Source organism: Xyrauchen texanus, chromosome 11 (genome assembly GCF_025860055.1).
Source record: "Xyrauchen texanus isolate HMW12.3.18 chromosome 11, RBS_HiC_50CHRs, whole genome shotgun sequence".
Classification (NCBI taxonomy): domain Eukaryota; kingdom Metazoa; phylum Chordata; class Actinopteri; order Cypriniformes; family Catostomidae; genus Xyrauchen; species Xyrauchen texanus.
In genome coordinates, this window is record NC_068286.1 from 32,287,523 (window position 1) to 32,305,651 (window position 18,129).

Consider the following 18,129-nt stretch of genomic DNA (forward strand, 5'->3'; position numbering starts at 1 on the left):
AAGTGGTGTTGGTAGTGAAATACTTCTATTTAGTAGCCTCTAAACCATAGAAATCCTAGTAGCTATTTCCTCAAAGCCATAGACCTTGCTGTTTTACAGTATTACTAAGAACATGAACATTTGTGCTGTATTTCTGTTCTGCATCTTTCGACCAATAAACAAGATCAAACCCAGAGTTACTCTATAATTACTTTAATGATTCTAAGAAAAACATAAAAATATTGATTACGTTTACAAAAGCTCATTTTGTGTTGTACACAATGGGCGGAATCATTTATCTTGGCGTTTAATTTCCATCGGAGAGTTTCATTGGATGCACTCGACCACTTCCGGTTTGAAAATCGCTCAGGCAGCGAAAATTTTCACTCAGATCAAACTATTCGTCATTCCACTTAATTATAATTCTATTTGTAGCTTTCATATTTATTCATCTAAAAATATTGATAGGAAAAGGTGTGAGATTGAGTCGGGAGGCGCTGACTATGGTGTAAACAGGGTAGTTTATTGACTCTTTGACAGCGGCAGGTAAGTGTTCAATCGACCACAGTCGCGTTAAGTGACAGTTGCTAAATTTATTCTAAAAATAAACATGTTTTAACGGTTCAGTTTCAATAGTAAGAAGGTGTTGTTTTCCATTATGATGTAAACAATCACAGTATCATTTTAATTTAAATTGTAGCTGCCAGTATTCATGTTAGCACAATAGCAGTTCAAACCAAACCGGTAATTCAAGATGATAAAAGTTTGGATTGTTTTATGTTATAATATCTACATGAAATATTACATTTGTAGCATGTACGTTATATGAATTGTTAATATGCCCTTAAAAGAAATACATCGATGTATGTGGCGGTAACACCTTGGAGTTTTGATTTATAACGTACAATAGTACTGCATAATATTCATATTCACGTACCATCTTATTTAAACCATTTTCCAGAGTGCTAATACCAATAGTACTCTCTCCATAAACTATGGTATTACCACTGTACCATGACTAAACAACATGGAATTACAGTACTACGTCCAAAAACGTGACCTTTCCTTGTTTACAAAAATGTAATTCCTTGGCACCTGTAAATTGTAGCAATGTTTGTCATAAAGTAAAATTACATTTATATGCTTTACATTTGTTGAGCTTTATGAAAGGCAATTATAATATGGCACTCTCTATTTGTTATTTATCAGGGTGAAGCTAATGTCCATTAGACCTCATTAAAAATGTTGTCCATGATCCGTATGGTTCAGTCCAAATGTTGAGGCTATTTATCTTTAAATAAATTCCAGTAGAGATTGAGGATATTAGTGTGAATGATATTAGTGTAATATCAGCATAACTGATTGAATGCTGGATATTTTGATTATTGATGAGCTGATTATGACAGCTCACCTATATTATGTTTTTTGCTACTTATTATTTCAAGCACTTTCTTTAAATGTCATGTTTTCTTTGTGTTCAAGACACCATGAACCCTTTGTAATAGCTCTAAAATCATTAAAGGATCACATTGATAATTCTTGACTTTTACACATTTTTATTAATTACAATTAATTATAATCATTATATTAACATGTTATGATTGTAATTGAAATGTAAACATGACAGCGTGCTTCAAAAGTACACCATGTCATATGGTGCATGTATTACTACAATATTACTACATCACTACTACACATATATTATAGGATATTCCTATCCTGAAATAACAATCTCCTTTTTAAAAACATCATATCTATTTTATTGCACAAAAGAAAGTTACAAATAGATTATAGATAGACAGACAAACATATATATATAATTATACTTGAACACAAAATAATTAGTTATTGCGTAAAATCTAAGTGATGCATTTTAATCATATAGTAACATGCAAATAGTATTATATTAATGTATTACTTTATGATACTTACATTGCAGGCCATTAAATAATCATGATGTATAGAGTCATATAGTGCATTCAATTTTAATTTTACTAAATATATTTTATTGTGGGAGGGACAATGAAACAGTTCACAAACTTTAGCATTGAACTTAATTAAGAATTAGTTTGAGATCAAGCAATAATAGGCAGACCTTTAATCTAGTACTTTAATGACTTTGTATGCCGTTATTGTATTAAATTATGTTTTTCACATTTGTTGGTCTGCTAGTATGTTGACATTAGCCAGTAAGCAGAAGAGGGAGGAAGGGGTGAGGGCCGGTCGGGCTGCTGCAGGATCTAACGATGCATCTCATAGAGTGTCCATCAGAGACCGGCTTCTCATCAAAGGTAAGAGTGACTCATCAAAGGCTCTGTCTGTCCATCTGATGAGCTTATGAAAGTAGAGGACAGAAATAAAGGGTTGTCTGAATCATAATAGAGTCCAAAGCCAGAACTTTAGGGTATCTATCTGTCTGTCTGTCTCTCTTTCTTATCTATCCATCCATCCTTCTGGACTTTTTAATCTATCAGGGCTAGTTTGAAAGGCTAGAATATGTCTGAATCTAGAGATCATGACGAGTCATGTTGTGTGATGCATGTTCTCTGCTGGGAGGTTTTGTAGCCGGTCTAGGGTGCCTTGTGATGCAGGCCAGATCAGGCGAGCAGCAGAGCTCTATTTATAACAGAACGGGAGGAGGAGTCTGAGTGCTTACAGAGCAGATTCCATCTACTGTCAAACTCTCAGGCTATTTTTTCTGTCAGTGAGGCTATTGGATACACCCCAACAGAACATTTAGTAATGGTAGCATTAGAATGCAGGTAGCCATATATAGTTAGATATAACTGGTAAATATGTTTCATTGACCATAGTTACAATAACATATTGAACAAATCCAGGAAATGGGCTTAATTGTGAAAGAGTGGACATATATAAACTGGCTGCTAAAAGTTTCGAATAATGTACAGATCTTGTGGAAAAATGAGTACTTTTATTCATCAAAGTGGCATTCAACTGATCACAATGTATAGCCAGGGCATTAACATGTGAAACCTCACTAAAACTATTTGGAAAAAACTGTTCAGAACTTCTTCAAAGATTTCTCATCAAACATTCCTCCACATGCAGCAATGATAGCTTTGCAGATCCTTGGCATTCTAGTTGACAGTTTGTCCAGATACTCCGCTTCAATCCCACTCTTCCTGTAGCACTTGCCATAGATGTGGCTGTCTTGTCGGGCACTTCTCACGCACCTTACAGTCTAGGTGATCCAACAAAATCTCAATGGGGTTAAGATCCATAACACTCTTCCAATTATCTGTTGTCCAATTTCTGTGTTTCTTTGCCCACTCTAACCTTTTCTTTTTTTTTCTGTTTCAAAAGTGGCTTTTTCTTTGCACTTCTTCCCATAAGGCCGGTACCCTTGAGTCTTCTCTTTACTATTGTACATGAAACTGGTGTTGAGTGGGTAGAATTCAATGAAGCTGTCAGCTGAGGACATGTGAGGTGTCTATTTCTCAAACTAGAGATTCTGATGTACTTATCCTCTTGTTTAGTTGTACATCTGGCCCTCCACATCTCCTTCTGTCCTTGATAGAGCCAGTTGTCCTTTTTCTGACTGTAGTGTACACCTTTGTTTGAAATCTTCAGTTTTTTGGCAATTTCAAGCATTGACTGATGAGTTTCTAGAGAAAGCTGTTTCTTTTTTGCCATTTTTTATCGAATATTGCCGGTCTTTTGCATACTGTGGCATCTCAAAAACAAACACAAAGACAATGTTAAGCTTCATTTAATGAATCAAATAGCTTTCAACTGTGTTTTCTATAATGGCAAGTGAATTTCTAGTACAAGATTAGCAATTTAGCATGATTACTCAAGGATAAGGTTTTGGAGTGATGGTTGATGGAAATGGGGCCTGTCTAGATTTGATAAAAAAATTACTTATCAAATAGTGGTGGTGCTGTTTTTTTTTTTTTTTTTTACATGAGTAATGTCCTGATACTTTGTGAACAGTTGAATCCCGCTTTGGTGAATTAAATTACCAATGTCCTTCTGAAACCCCAAGCATATCTCCGAAGTTGTGGCAAAGTGGCTTAAGGGCAACAAAGTCAAGGTGTTGGAGTGGCTATCACAAAGCCCTGACCTCAATCCAATAGCAAATTTGTGGGCATAACTGAAAAAAGCGTGTGTGAGCAAGGAGGCCTGATTCAGTTACACCAGTTCTGTCTGGAGGAATGGGCCAAAATTCCAGCAACTGATTGTAAGAAGCTTGTGGAAGGCTACCCAAAACGTTTGACCCAAGTTAAACAATTTAAAGGCAGTGTATGCAAACATCTGACTCACTGGGAATGTGATGAAAGAAATAATAACCGAAAAAAATTATTCTCTCTACTATTATTCTGATATTTCAAATTCTTAAAATAAAGTAGTGATCCTAACTGACCTAAGACAGGGAATGTTTTTGACAACTAAATATCATTAATTGTGAAAAACTGAGTTGAAATGTATTTGGCTAAAGTGTATGTAAACTTCTGACATTTCTGACTATAGTATACACACTAACCCATCAGTGCTGAGCAGTCATGTTTTGATTTGTGGTTGCAGAGGTTGCAGAACTTGAGGTCAGTCTTCCAAGTGAGTATTTCTTTATTTTTACATAGGTTAGTTAGTTCACCCCAAAAAATGAAATTCTCTCATAATTTATTCACCCTTATGAATTCCGTTTAACAAAAGGAAATGTTGGGCAGAATGTTGGCCTTGGTCACCATTCACTTTCGGTGTATGGAAAAAAGATGCAATAAAAGACATTCTGCCTTGCATATCTTTTTGTGTTCCATGGAAATAGAAAGTCATGGGTTTGGAATAACATGAAGGTGAGTTAATGATGACAGAATTCAAATTTTTGGGTCAACGATCACTTTAAACACTCAGGATTGACTTTGTTCTGTCTGTCATACATCTTTTACCATAAGATTTTGTTAAATTATTTTAAAATAGTGCGTCAGTTCTTTCCTATTTGTAAATCGTGTTTTCTAAATGCCAGTTTGCTAAACCTTGTAGTGATTTTAAAGTACTATTCTAAAAAAAAAATCTTTCTGCAGATACTTGTAAAGTTACATTTGCTGATGAAAACAAACTCTGTCACTTCCAGTTGTCTATTTCTCCAGGTAATTCCAACCTCTGTTAAAAAATGTTTATTATAAAAAATTTACACTTGCATGTAAATTGTGCTGAACAAAATACAAATTTACATATAACTTGATTCATCGTAACGAAGAGCACATATATTTTTGTTAGTATTTTGCATTGTTTTGTTGCCATGCTTTTGGTGTGAATATGCCTTTATCCATCTTTCTTACCACACTTTCATAAAGACCATTAATATTTTGTAAGTCTAATGTAACATTTTATTTCTACAAAAATCTTATCAGATGAAGGTTATTACCTGAGTGGAAAGTTCCAGTTTGAAATCGAAGTTCCTGAAGCTTATAATATGGTGGTAAGTGTCCGGGATACATCAGGAAGTAATGAGGTGATGCCACACTAACTCACTCGCACTACAACAATGATTTTATTAGTCCATTTGTGAGCGAGGATGTTAAATGGATGTTCACTGGCATTACTGATGCTCTGCTGTCTGATTTTAATCTGAGAGTTTTCACTCAAATAAACACGCACAACCAGACTAAATCCTGACCTTAGAGGATCTACAATAGTTCCTTCAAACCTGTGTAGAGTTCCAGACAGAGGCCTTAGCCCTAGCATCCAACTCTAGACCAAACCATAAAATATTGCTAAGACAAAAGGCAGAAGGCAGTTATCCCCAGTGATCATATACAAGACTAGCTACATTGTAATGACTAGAAGCAGTGTCCTGATTGTAAATTCTTAAGATTATTTGGATTGTCCTTGTCTAAAACACAAATTAAGAACGTAAATGAGTTTAGGCTTGCAACTCAAAAAAAAAATTTCGATAACTTTCCACATACTGGTTTCTACAGCCTCCCAAAGTCAAATGCTTGACTAGAATATGGCACCCAAACATAGCAGAAACTGGCGAGATCTGTCTGAGGTTGGTATTGCATTTTTATTTTTATTTTTTTGAGAGCTTTATTTTGTTAGATTTCAGCAGATATCTGTTATTATGCCAATAAATAAATAAAAATCACAAATCTCTCGCTCTGTCCATAGTTTATTGCGAGAGCATTCAATTGATGGGACTGGCTGGGCACCAACACGCACACTAAAGGTAATTCCTTATGTTAAAACACACTTTGGGATAATCATGACAGTGATTGCATGACATCTTTCTTTTTTTCACCTATCATTTATCATAGTAATTTAACAGAATTTTTTTTACTGCCTTGAAAGCAATATAGGAAATGCAATTATATAGCTTTTAACAATTTATTTATTAGTTATTACTACTTTTCAGAAGTATACAGAATAATATTATTGTTTAATATTATATGTTTATCTTTTTCCAACCTGGTCTCAAAGAATGAACGTTACTATAACAAATGTTTGCAAAATGGGTTTTACATGCCACGTTCTACATTTCACTGTAGATTCCTGGTGAAATGAACACTAGTGGTGCTACAACAACTGTGCGTTTTATTCAGTTTTACACAAATCACGGCTGATTATGACTTTATAAACACTTATTTTTAACACTATTACTCACACACTGTTTTGATATTATCTCATTTGCCTTTACAAAACTATTGGTTAGGTTAAGGTTAAAGTTTTGGTTTAGAGAGATATGTTTTTCTCATTAAAACCTCCATCTACCATTTCACTGGCTTTTGGTGCCCCCGCTGGACATTTCACTGGAAACTGCAGAGGAATTTGTAATGAAGCATGTTTTGCAAAAATCTTGACAAGGTCATGCAAAGTTCATGAGATCAGGCTTTTCTCTGTCTTTTTTTTCTGGTGGCAAATCTGTATTTGTAACCTTTTATTTATGTCTTTAGGATGTGGTTTGGGGATTGAATTCACTCTTCACTGTAAGTGCTAAAGCAATCTTCATAAAATATCTTAGACAACCAATATTTATTTGTTTTTATAAAGGGTCTATGTTTACATTGGCATCTCTAAATGTGAAAGCCATTTGACGCAAGTTTGTTTGTCTCACAGGATCTTCTGAACTTTGATGACCCACTAAATATAGACGCAGCAGAGCATCATTTGCGGGACAAGGTAAGAAAATGGCCACATCTTGATATTTTTCAGCATTTTGGTGATATTCATTGTATTGCTTGATAAACTGACTTTGTGTTTTTAAGATGTGTAAAAAGTATTTGTTCCTTCTTTCAAATAGAGGAACCATCATTTTGCCTAAACTAACTTTGTTACCAAGTAAATACAATTTGTTTAGTGTTAGAGCTAAAACTCAATACAAATCCAGTGATAATCAAGGTATGTTTCCACTTGGTTTTTCACTTAATGAACACCAAGTAGAAGATATTTAATAATTTTTGTAACAAATATTAATACCTCAATACATCTAAATGGCGAAAAAATTTAAAGCATTAAAAATGCCACATGGACACTTCCATGAACATTCTGAGAGCTGATGCAAAACATTTTTAAATGAGTGTTTTAAACTGGTATACTGAAATGGACAAGTTAAAAGAACTGTCTTACAAAAATTGGGGCTCCTCCGAAGCTAAAGTTGGGTGCCGACTGATCTACAGCATCTGCAGATACCAATTGTTTGGTGGCTTTTTTTAGGCTACCATGTTTAAAATCATTGGATAATTACACAATTGAAAGAACTTTAAATGATAACTTTCCATGTCTATTAATGGATTCCAAGTTTCAGTGTAACTGGTCTCAGTGAAATTCTACTAGTGCAAGGCTTTCAAACAAGCCTTTATCACACGAAAGTACAATGTTATCAGATAGCGACGATATCTTACAAAGATCCCGATGCCAATTGCGGCACTCAGTTGACAGATGAGTATCGGCAAGATCAGGAAATGGTAAAACCATGGATCAATAGCGCCTACCACCCGCCAAATGCTACAAGGCTGAATCCAGTTCGCAAGCTTCTCGTCCAAATGTATTTCATGCGCAATAAATTTTGCTAATCTACCCGCAACAGATGGGCGACCTGTAAGACGTCTCAGTCGGAGTGACACATGAAAATAAATGCTGTTAGTCACAAAGACAAACACTTGAAGAAACACACTTCGTTTTGGCACCCATATTAACAGATGACACCGTTTACACTCCCAGACATGGCAGTGAGCGGATAGTTTCGGCATTTAGCCTTTTTTTATTTATGATAGAAAACACACAAACAAATCAAAATTATTCAAACTAAACCTATAGTACACTACAATGTATATGTCTGCATGCAAGTAAACACGATAAAATAACTTAATAAAGGAAAGAGTTAATAAACTGACAGACCTTTTGCCATTCTATGTGTATATAAACTCAGCAAAAAAGAAACATCCCTTTTCAGGATCCGTGGAACAGTCATTAAGATACTAACAGCTCACAGATGGTAGGCAATCAGGATTATAAAAACTTTGGACATTAAAAAGACTACTGACTCCGAAATACACCAAAAGAAAGATGCCCAGGGTCCCTGCTCATCTGTGTGAACGTGCCTTAGGCATGCTGCCTGGAGGCATGAGGACTGCAGATGTGGCCAGGGCAATAAATTGCAATGTCCGTACTGTGAGACTCCTACAGTAAGGCTGTGCTACAGGGAGACAGGAAGGACAGCTGATCATCCTCGCAGTGGCAGACCACGTGTAACAACACCTGCACAGGATTGGTGCATCCGAATATCACACATGTACCTGTCAGGTATCATACCTGATAGGTACAGGATGGCAACAACAACTGCCCGAGTTACACCAGGAATTCACAATCCCTCCATCAGTGCTCAGACTTTCCGCAATAGACTGAGAGAGGCTGGACTGAGGGCTTGTAGGCCTGTTGTAAGGCAAGACCTTACCAGACATCACCGGCAACAAAGTCGCCTATGGGCACAAACATACCTTCGCTGGACCAGACAGGACTGGCAAAAAGTGTTCTTCTATAATGAGTCATGGTTTTGTCTCACCAGGGGTGATGGTCGGACTCGCGTTTATCGTCGAAGGAATGAGCATTACACTGAGGCCTGTACTCTGGAGCGGGATCGATTTGGATATGGAGGGTCCATCATGCTCTTGGGCGGTGTGTCACAGCATCATTGGACTGAGCTTGTTGTCATTGCAGGCAATCTCAGTGCTGTGCGTTACCGGGTGACATCCTCTTCCCTCATGTGGTACCCTTCCTGCAGGCTCATCCTGACATGACCCTCCAGCATGACAATGCCACCAGCCATACTGCTTGTTCTGTGCAAGACAGGAATGTCAGTGTTCTGCCATAGCCAGCGAAGAGCTCGGATCTCAATCCCATTGAGCGCGTCTGGGACCTGTTGGATTGGAGGGTGAGGGCTAGGGCCATTCCCCCCAGAAATGTCCGGGAACTTGCAAGTGCCTTGGTGGAAGTAGGGTAACATCTCACAGCAAGAACTGGCAAATCTGGTAAAGTACATGAGGAGGAGATGTACTGCAGTACTTAATGCAGCTGGTGGCAACACCAGATACTGACTGTTACTTTTGGACCCCCCCTTTGTTCAGGGACACTGATTAGTCACATGTCTGTGAAACTTGTTTCATTTTATGTCTTAGTTGTTGAATTTTTTTATGTTCATACAAATATTTACACATGTTAAGTTTGCTGAAAATAAAAGCAGTTGAAATTGAGAGGACGTTTCTTTTTTGCTGAGATTATATGTGAAAAGTATAGATACAACAGTAACCAATCACAACCAAGTGTGCTAATAAAGGTGAAGTGCAGGTGACTGCCTGATATTGTCCTTGAAGCAGCAATTACCTCAGCCTATGACCTTATTAAATAACAAATTTGGCGTAGGACCCCATACATAACTTTATTTTCTGAGCTGAGGCACTGCTGTTTCTCGCGGAAGAGACGAGGCCAATGTGAACGTCCAACGCGGCCACCCCTCTCACGTGCTGCTCGCGCCTTGCTCACACCATGCTCACGGAGGATGTGGGAACTCTGCGTAATGTCATCTATGAGGATGCTGCAAATAATCTTCGATCATCTCAGGAGGTGCTGTGAATTTAGTTAGCTTTATTTCCATTGACCTGTTTGAGGTTCACATGCATTGTGAATGCAGCTCTGCAGGTTCAGTAATATACTGTATGTTAAAGAAACAAATACGAAAGTGAGTAAATCATAAAATAATACAAGACACGTTCACCTTGAACCTAAAATTGAGTTCCCCTTCTGTCGCTCTCTCCACGTTGTGTCGGAGAAGCGACACTAGGGGTCTCTCTTGAGCGCCGATATTCACCTCTGATCTTGATTGAAAAGGGCCAATGGGAGTTGGCAGTCAGTATTTGCATACCCCACCCCCGGACATACGGGTATTTAAGCGGGGCAAATACGGGAGTTCATTCAGAAAATTTCTTCGGAGCGATGGTCTGTCTGCAGTTTGCTGCGAGTTACACGCCACTTAAACGTTCCTGTTTTCCTCTGACGATCTGCATGCTGTTGGATCTTGACGGCGCACAACAGCGGCTTTCTCCTTCTCAGTGCACGGCGTGCATTGTTGCCCCTGAGCGCTTCGACAGCGCAGACACGTACACACACACACTGTGTATTTTACTAAAAGAGTAATTTTCTCTAAAAGAGCAAACACAGCGGCGTTGAACGTCCTTTTAAGGACGCGTCTTTTTCAAGATGCCTTTCCGCCCCTGTGTCGTTCCTGGATGCGGTAGAGTGCTCTCTGCTTCAGACGGCCACAGGCGCTGTCTCGTGTGTTTGGGCCGCGATCACACCGAGGCGGCGTTTGTGGATGGTTCATGTTCTCACTGCGAGAACATGACCATGACCACGTTGCGGTCGCGGCTTGCTTTCAACAGAAAGCAAGCCACCCCAGCTGCACCCGCATTGCTCCTTCTTCCCACGGGATTAAGGACGGTGCGGTTGGCGCTGGGGGCGATTTGGGGGCGGCAGCGGGTGCAGTTTCGCCGGGTAACCCCCCTCGAACCTCCCGTTCCCCGACACGCTCGCTGGTCTCCGTCCACACTCGCGGCGATTGCGGCTCGCCTCACGGCCCGGCTGTCTATCCTCCCGAGTCCGAAGCAGATGAGCTCGCCGCTGCTTCGGAGAGTGTGGTGTCTGATGCCGAGGACTCCCCTGGACTGCCGCCTTCGGGCCAGCAGGCCCAGGCTGAGGCCGACGCTCAGATGTCCGACATGCTTGCCCGGGCCGCCTTGAGCGTGGGGTTGGACTGGAACCCTCCATCCTCCCCACAGCCTTCTCGGTTGGATGATTGGTTCCTGGTGGCAGCGCGCGTTCGCGGCCTCGCATCCCCCGGTCCCTTTCTTCCCGGAGGTGCATGATGAGCTGACGTCTACGTGGAGAGCCCCGCTCTCCGCTCGTCTAGGTGCCACCCGCTCCACTCTCTCCACCCTCGACGGCGGAGAGCGCCACGGGTACGACGCGATTCCCCAGGTTGATAGGGCAGTTGCGCACCATCTATGCCCCGGTAGCCCTACCTCCTGGCGGGGTCGCCCGTACTCCCATCCAACCCCTGTAGGACAACATCCTCGCTAACGCAAAGGCCTACACTACGGCTGGACGCCGCTGCCTCCGCCCTGCATGCGATGGCCCTCCTGCAAGTCCACCAGGCCAAAGCTCTCAGAAACATGCACGGGGTGGACCTGATCCTGATGTGCTGCAGGAACTGCGCTCAGCGACCGACCTCGCCCTGAGAGCGACGAAGGCCACAGCGCAGGCACTCGGATAGACGATGGCCACCCTAGTGGTCCAGGAACGCCATCTTTGGCTCAACCTGGTCGAGATGCGTGAGGCTGACAAAAACCGCTTCCTGGACGCACCTGTCTCCCAGATTGGCCTTTTCGGTGACACCGTCGAGGACTTAGCCCAACGGCAGGTCTGCGGCGGGGCATGATGTGCGAAACGGAGGCCATTTCGCACATCATGCCCCGCCGCAGACCTGCCGCTACGGGCCCTGCCCCGTCTTTCCGCCGAGGGCGTCCCCCTGTGAGGAAACCAGCTCCTGCTGCTCCTCAACCCGGGCCCAGCTCTCAGCCCCAGCGTCGAGCACTCCGCAGGCGGCGCGACGCCCCTGTCTCACGAACCCCTCCAGGACCCGGAAGGCTCCCAGCGTTCCTGAGACAGCCGACCCAGAGCCGAAGACGTTAGCTCCGGAGGTGGTAAGACAGCTCCGTCCCCCGGTGGAGGGCCGGGAGGAGAATCCTTTGTTTTTTCATTTGCCACACCCCTGACGGGGGCTGTGGTACCCACATTCTCAATAAAAGAGCTATTTCCTTTGCCTCTGGGTCACCTGGCCCGCAAATGCCGTTTTCACGGCAATGTGCTTTCAGATCACAACAGTCCCGGTACACCGGATGCGGCGATCCCGCCTTCCGCCTGCCCACGACTGTCCCCCGGCCGGCCGGTTCAGACGAGTCCAGAGGACGCCAACATCAGACCTCCTCCTCAGTCAAGAACCCGCCCCCTGCCGGGCGCGCGGAGCAAGGTAAGTGCTTTGAGTCTATTCTCAGCACCTCAGCCTCAGGCCGCAACGAAGCCGCCCGACGCTGCATTACCTGTTCCGTCCCGCTGCGAGGCCCCGCCGGGTACGTCCAAAATACTCGTCCCTTTGGTGCCCCTAGCGCAGAGCTGGGAAGCGTGGCTTTCGCTTCCCAACGCATCACGCTGGCTGCACCGGACCATTCGACTCGGTTACGCAATTCAGTTTGCCCGGCTCCCGCCCAACAAGCATGGCACCGCGGGCAGGTGTGGTCTCCGCAGGGTCTGGGTAAGACCCCCTTCCCTATATGCGTGTAAGGGCCCCGGCCGTGATTGCTCTATGCGAGAAACATAGAGAGAAAAGAGGCCCAGCCAGGCTGGCCCGTTCCCATGTTGGCAAACATTGCCTTGTTCCCCTCCCAGGGTAACTAGAAGGACTCCGATGTTCTTATGGGGCATTGGGGAAGGGTACGTGCAGCCAGGTACAGACGATGCGTGGCACTGGATGAAATCCCTGCCCGCCTCTGTATCGGCGGTCCACGTACAAGGTTCAGCGCATGGCAAGATTGGAATGGGTCCCCTAGTGTCGCTTCTCCGACACAACGTGGAGAGAGCGACAGAAGGGGAACGCTTGGTTACGTATGTAACCTCCGTTCCCGAGGGAGGAACGACACGTTGTGTCTTTCCTCCGCCATGTCGCTGAACCGAGCCACTGTTGTGGCCGGACCATTTCCGGCTCCTCAGAAAAATCCTGAATGAACTCCCGTATTTGCCCCGCTTAAATATCCGTATGTCCGGGGGCGGGGTATGCAAATACTGACTGCCAACTCCCATTGGCCCTTTTCAATAAGATCAGAGGTGAATATCGGCGCTCAAGAGAGACCCCTAGTGTCGCTTCTCCGACACAACGTGTCGTTCCCTCCCTCGGGGAACGGAGGTTACATACGTAACCAAACGTTTTCTTTTCTTTAGGCAGCATTAACTGTATTACCAAGACACAATGCAAACACAAATGCGATAAGTTCTATTTTCTTTTCCTTTGGTAGCATTATTTTGTGAACACAAGGGAATTTATTAGGCTTTATTATTATTATTATTACCTTTACATTTATAATTGTCTTTAGTTCTTAATTTGTCGGCTGTTAGATATTTTCCACCTGTTGTCACTTGCGTGATGGCAAATGGGGCCATTAGATATGGTAAATGTTTGGATTTGGGGAGGTGGTGAAATAAGATTTTTTGATCACTTTTTTTAATTGCTTTTGTTTTCGTTTAATTTACAGTGCAATTTGAATTTAGAAGTGCCTTTTTTGTTTGTTTTTCATGTTTCAATAAATTAATTACATTTTTAAAGCAAAATCCATAAAGCAAAAACTTTCACCGACCCTCAGCAGGGGGGGTTGATGGTATAATCGTATATCACAATATTTTCTAAGGCAATTATCGATAAAATATTTTTTACAAATCGCCCAGGCCTAACCTCACCTTCCAATCATTACTCAAGGATGATGAAACAAAGAAAAACTGTCATGTTATTTTTATGCCTTTTGATGCATTTTATGATTTTAAAGGAGAGCATGTATGCGAGTAGTCCTATTACAGAAAATAGCTGGTTTAATCAATGTAAATGTGAAGTTATATTCTCACGGTTTGAGCGTGATTATTGGGGAAGTGTTCACTCGCGAATTGAAACCAAATGCAATGTAAAATAAATGTATAAATAGAGATCAAAATGTCACTGTGTCTACAACTGTATTATATTTAAATAAACAAATGGGAGATTAACATGCAGCAGTAGTGAAAACAATGACATTAAAAGACTTAAACACAGTCTCTTTAGAGTTAAGCACATTAATCCTCTGTCAGTAACCTCAACAGTGTGCCTCATGCACTGGGAAAACTTTGCCTTGATAATCACTCCCTCAGATACTATTGTTAAGCCAAAGAAACAATTTAAACAGTTGATGTTTTCTGCCAAGTGTGTCTAAGTTAGTTTAATTTATTTTATTAAAACTGCCAATCGTCCATAGACAGATCTATGGGCAGAAGTTTGATTATGCTTCTATTCAGAGCTGAATATGACAACACGGGGACTTTGATAAAGGCCTACTCCGCTGTCATTTTCACTAGTGGTTGACCGATATGGGTTTTTCAATGGCCGATGCCCATACCAATATCGAAAGAGCAGGATGGCAAATCTATTGGTAGATTTTGGAACTGATACAAGGGAAAGTTAACACTTCTGTTAATCAGCCAAGCAAACATGGTTATTGCCCAATGCCGATGATCGCATAATTGCCAAAGATCGGCCAATTAATCAGTCTAATTCCAAACATAAGACATTTTCCTTCACACGGCATGAGCTAATTTTGTGATGCCTTTTTCTGCACCGATTTGACAGGAAATAATTGGCCCTGATCATCGGCTGTTTTTAAACAATCTGCTTTTGTCCAATAGTGCAAAAAATTGCTTTTAATGGCCGATACCCATATTTGGCTGACACATTGGTGCATCTCTAACAAAAATTAATGACATCACATCTCTATTTTTGTTACTGAAATTTAAATCAAACACTATTAAAATGTGTCTTTAAGCACTCTCATACTAAGTATCAGATCATGATATGTATTCAATTGCATCTACAACAGAATTATATAGAATATAATATTGTGAATGCTTGAAATATCAGCCAGACATATATGCAATGCATTTGCAGGTAGTATGTTTATTCAACCCCATCCAATCCCTCAATGTTTGCTGTTTTAGGAAGACTTCAGGAGCAAAGTTCAGGACTTCATCAAAAACTATGCAAGATGATGTATCAGTTTGCCATGCAAGCAACTCTCACATGCATGTGACTTTGTAGATGCACGCTGACCCTGTGCATCCTGACCGCAACAGAGACAAAATCTCAAACTTTTGAAACCTACTTGGGGAGCGAGGAAACGTATGGATAATGAATATTGCAGCAAGACCCTGATCAAGATTTGAGAGGTGATTGTGGGCTTTTCCACAGCTGAAGTTCTTGCAGGTTCTTTTCAATCAAGTTTGCTTTTACCCCCTTCCTCCCAAAAAAGAAAGAAAGATATGAAGAAAATAAATAACAAAGAGGGTGATTATGACAATAAGCTCTCTGATTTCACCCCCAATGCTAGTGCCTCTGTGTCTTTACCACATATAACTGAACATGTTCTAAGCCAACTTCTGCAGTCCACTTCCTTTTGAAACTTGTCAACCTACGGAGATTATTCTTTCATAAGTGATGTCACAGAAATCCCAAAGTTCATTGGCTTGTTCACGCTGGGGGAAGAGCCTCATACCAGTCGTTCCACCAATCAGAAGAATCTGAAACTACGCATAGCACTGATGTCCTGCAGAATATGATGGCTTAAGTTCTTCACCAGTGGATTTCTGAGCTAATATGGAAAGCCATTTCTCATAACTCAGCACCTCCCCTTATGTAAAATCACTGCAGTTATCAGACTACTTCGCATGCACACAAATATCAGAGTACCTATGTGTGCCTATGGTTTAGCATTCAAATGGTTTCATTTAAGAGTCAATTATGGGTGAATCTCATGAAAACATGGCCAGGTCATTTTTCACACCAAAATAAAAAAGTATAATTGGGATTTTTGCCATTTATTTTTCCAAATATTCATTACTGTAATCCATCCAGACTTTTTACTTAGTTTTGCAATTTCATTTTTCTTAACGGTGATTCTCATTAACTTCTCGTATGCATAAATACAGTATTTTTTACTTTGTTACAGGAAGAAGAAAAAATACAGTATCTAAGCGAGTATACAAAATACTACCATGATGCATACAATTTAAATAATATATCATAATTTTTTTGCATTACAGTAATGAGAATTATGAAGAGTGAGAAATCTGCTTAATTGTCATGAAAATAATGTCTCAATGCAGAAAAATCTTAAAGGTCCAAAAAATAGGTTTCATTTTTCTGAAGTTTAAGTCTAGAGTATTTCTTTTGAATTTGGAATGAAATAAGACCTGGACATGCTCTTGACTGATTTTGTGAGATTCGCCCTTGCTCCCGTATGCATTTTCGTCAGTAGATACACATTCATCTACTGGTCTGTGCATGTACACATGTGAGAATACTTGTATGCTAGTATTGTGTTTGTGTGCGAGCGAGCCACCGTGTGTGTGTGTGTGTGTGTGTGAGAGAGAGAGAGAGAGAGAGACTGGGGGACTGGGAAATGAATACATGTCTGATTTTGGTAGCATGCACTGGGCTACTGAAACGCTCTGCTATAAAAGCTTGTTAAGTTAGTGAGGATTTACTTTATTTAAAAAAAAATTAAAAAATCTTCTTGGAGGTGTATATCCATTTGTAAAGTGTATTAAAGAGGAATTCTACCACTAAGTAATGTTTTGGACACATTTTTTTTTGTGTGCTAGACAATTATGATAGGTTGTGTTTGGAAAAACTAGAGGGCTACCTACATTTTTGTAATTCAGTGTCCCCAAAAAGTAGTTCGACACTTTCAATACAAGTTGGGGAATATTCCGGGTTCAATACAAGTTGAGCTCAATCAACAGCATTTGTGTCAAAATGTTGATTACCACAAAAATGTATTTAAAACTCATCTTTTTCTTATAAAAATAAATAAATTAAAAAGAAAAAATCTGGGTTATAGTGAGGCACTTACAGTGGAAGTGAATGGGGCCAATACTCAAATGTTTAAATACTGTTTCAAAGTATTACCATAAGGTGTAAACAATATGAGTGTTAAGTTCAAATAATACACAAGTTTTAACAGAATAATTAATGTAAGTGCTTTTATAAATTTATAATCTTCATATTTCTGCCTTTTTAAACCCTCAAAAAATTGTCCCCATTCACTTCCATTGTAAGTGCCTCACTGTCAGGATGGGAGGGTTCCTTTTTAAATGTATTCCACTGCAGATTACAGAATACATGCTGTAAAATGTAATTTGTAACGTATTCCGTTAGATTACTCAAGATCAGTAACGTATTCTAAATGCTTTGGATTACTTCAGCTCTGGTAGATTTTTTTCACATGTTATGACTATAAAAACTGGACAAAATACACATGTTAAAAATTCTCTGAAAAACATAAATATCTTATGCAGTGTTGTTTCTAAAACAATATAAATCTAATTGATCTTGTTTAAGGGTTTTTAGATATTTTTTTTTACAGGAAAACGTTACAAAAATAATTATCAAGAATATGATTTTTATCCAAATATCAAAGGTCTTACCTTCATCCAACGTGAATTTTTCTTGATAAAAAAATAGGATTGTGCCTGGTAACGTGCATGTAAAATGGCTAGAAATAGCATTTTAACTTAAAGCTGACAATTTACACAATGTTTATTTCTATTTCTTGTGCTCCAAACTTACTTCCAACTTCTCTGTCTACTCGTATGAATGTAACATCATAAAAATGTGTTGCACCGCTGTTCAAATGCACTTTGTATAAATGTTTTTCATCTGAAAGGACTAACTATTAAATGAAACAAATTACAATAAAATGCAAAGTAATCTCTTCAGTAATCAAAATACTTTTTGAATGTATCTGTATTTTAATTACCAATTATTTAAATTGTAACTGTAATGGAATA

General features: G+C 40.3%; 1 protein-coding gene across 1 annotated transcript; it reads left to right on the plus strand.

The window, feature by feature from the left end:
• Positions 1-325: 325 nt before the first annotated feature.
• On the plus strand, positions 326-17,282 carry LOC127651418 (NEDD8-conjugating enzyme UBE2F-like). The gene is made up of 10 exons (XM_052137222.1): positions 326-525; positions 2,152-2,270; positions 4,525-4,554; positions 5,022-5,087; positions 5,352-5,419; positions 5,922-5,992; positions 6,112-6,169; positions 6,894-6,926; positions 7,057-7,119; positions 15,280-17,282. The coding sequence occupies exons 2-10, from the start codon at positions 2,153-2,155 to the stop codon at positions 15,328-15,330; spliced, it is 558 nt and encodes a 185-aa protein (XP_051993182.1). The 5' UTR covers positions 326-525; position 2,152; the 3' UTR covers positions 15,331-17,282.
• Positions 17,283-18,129: the final 847 nt, after the last annotated feature.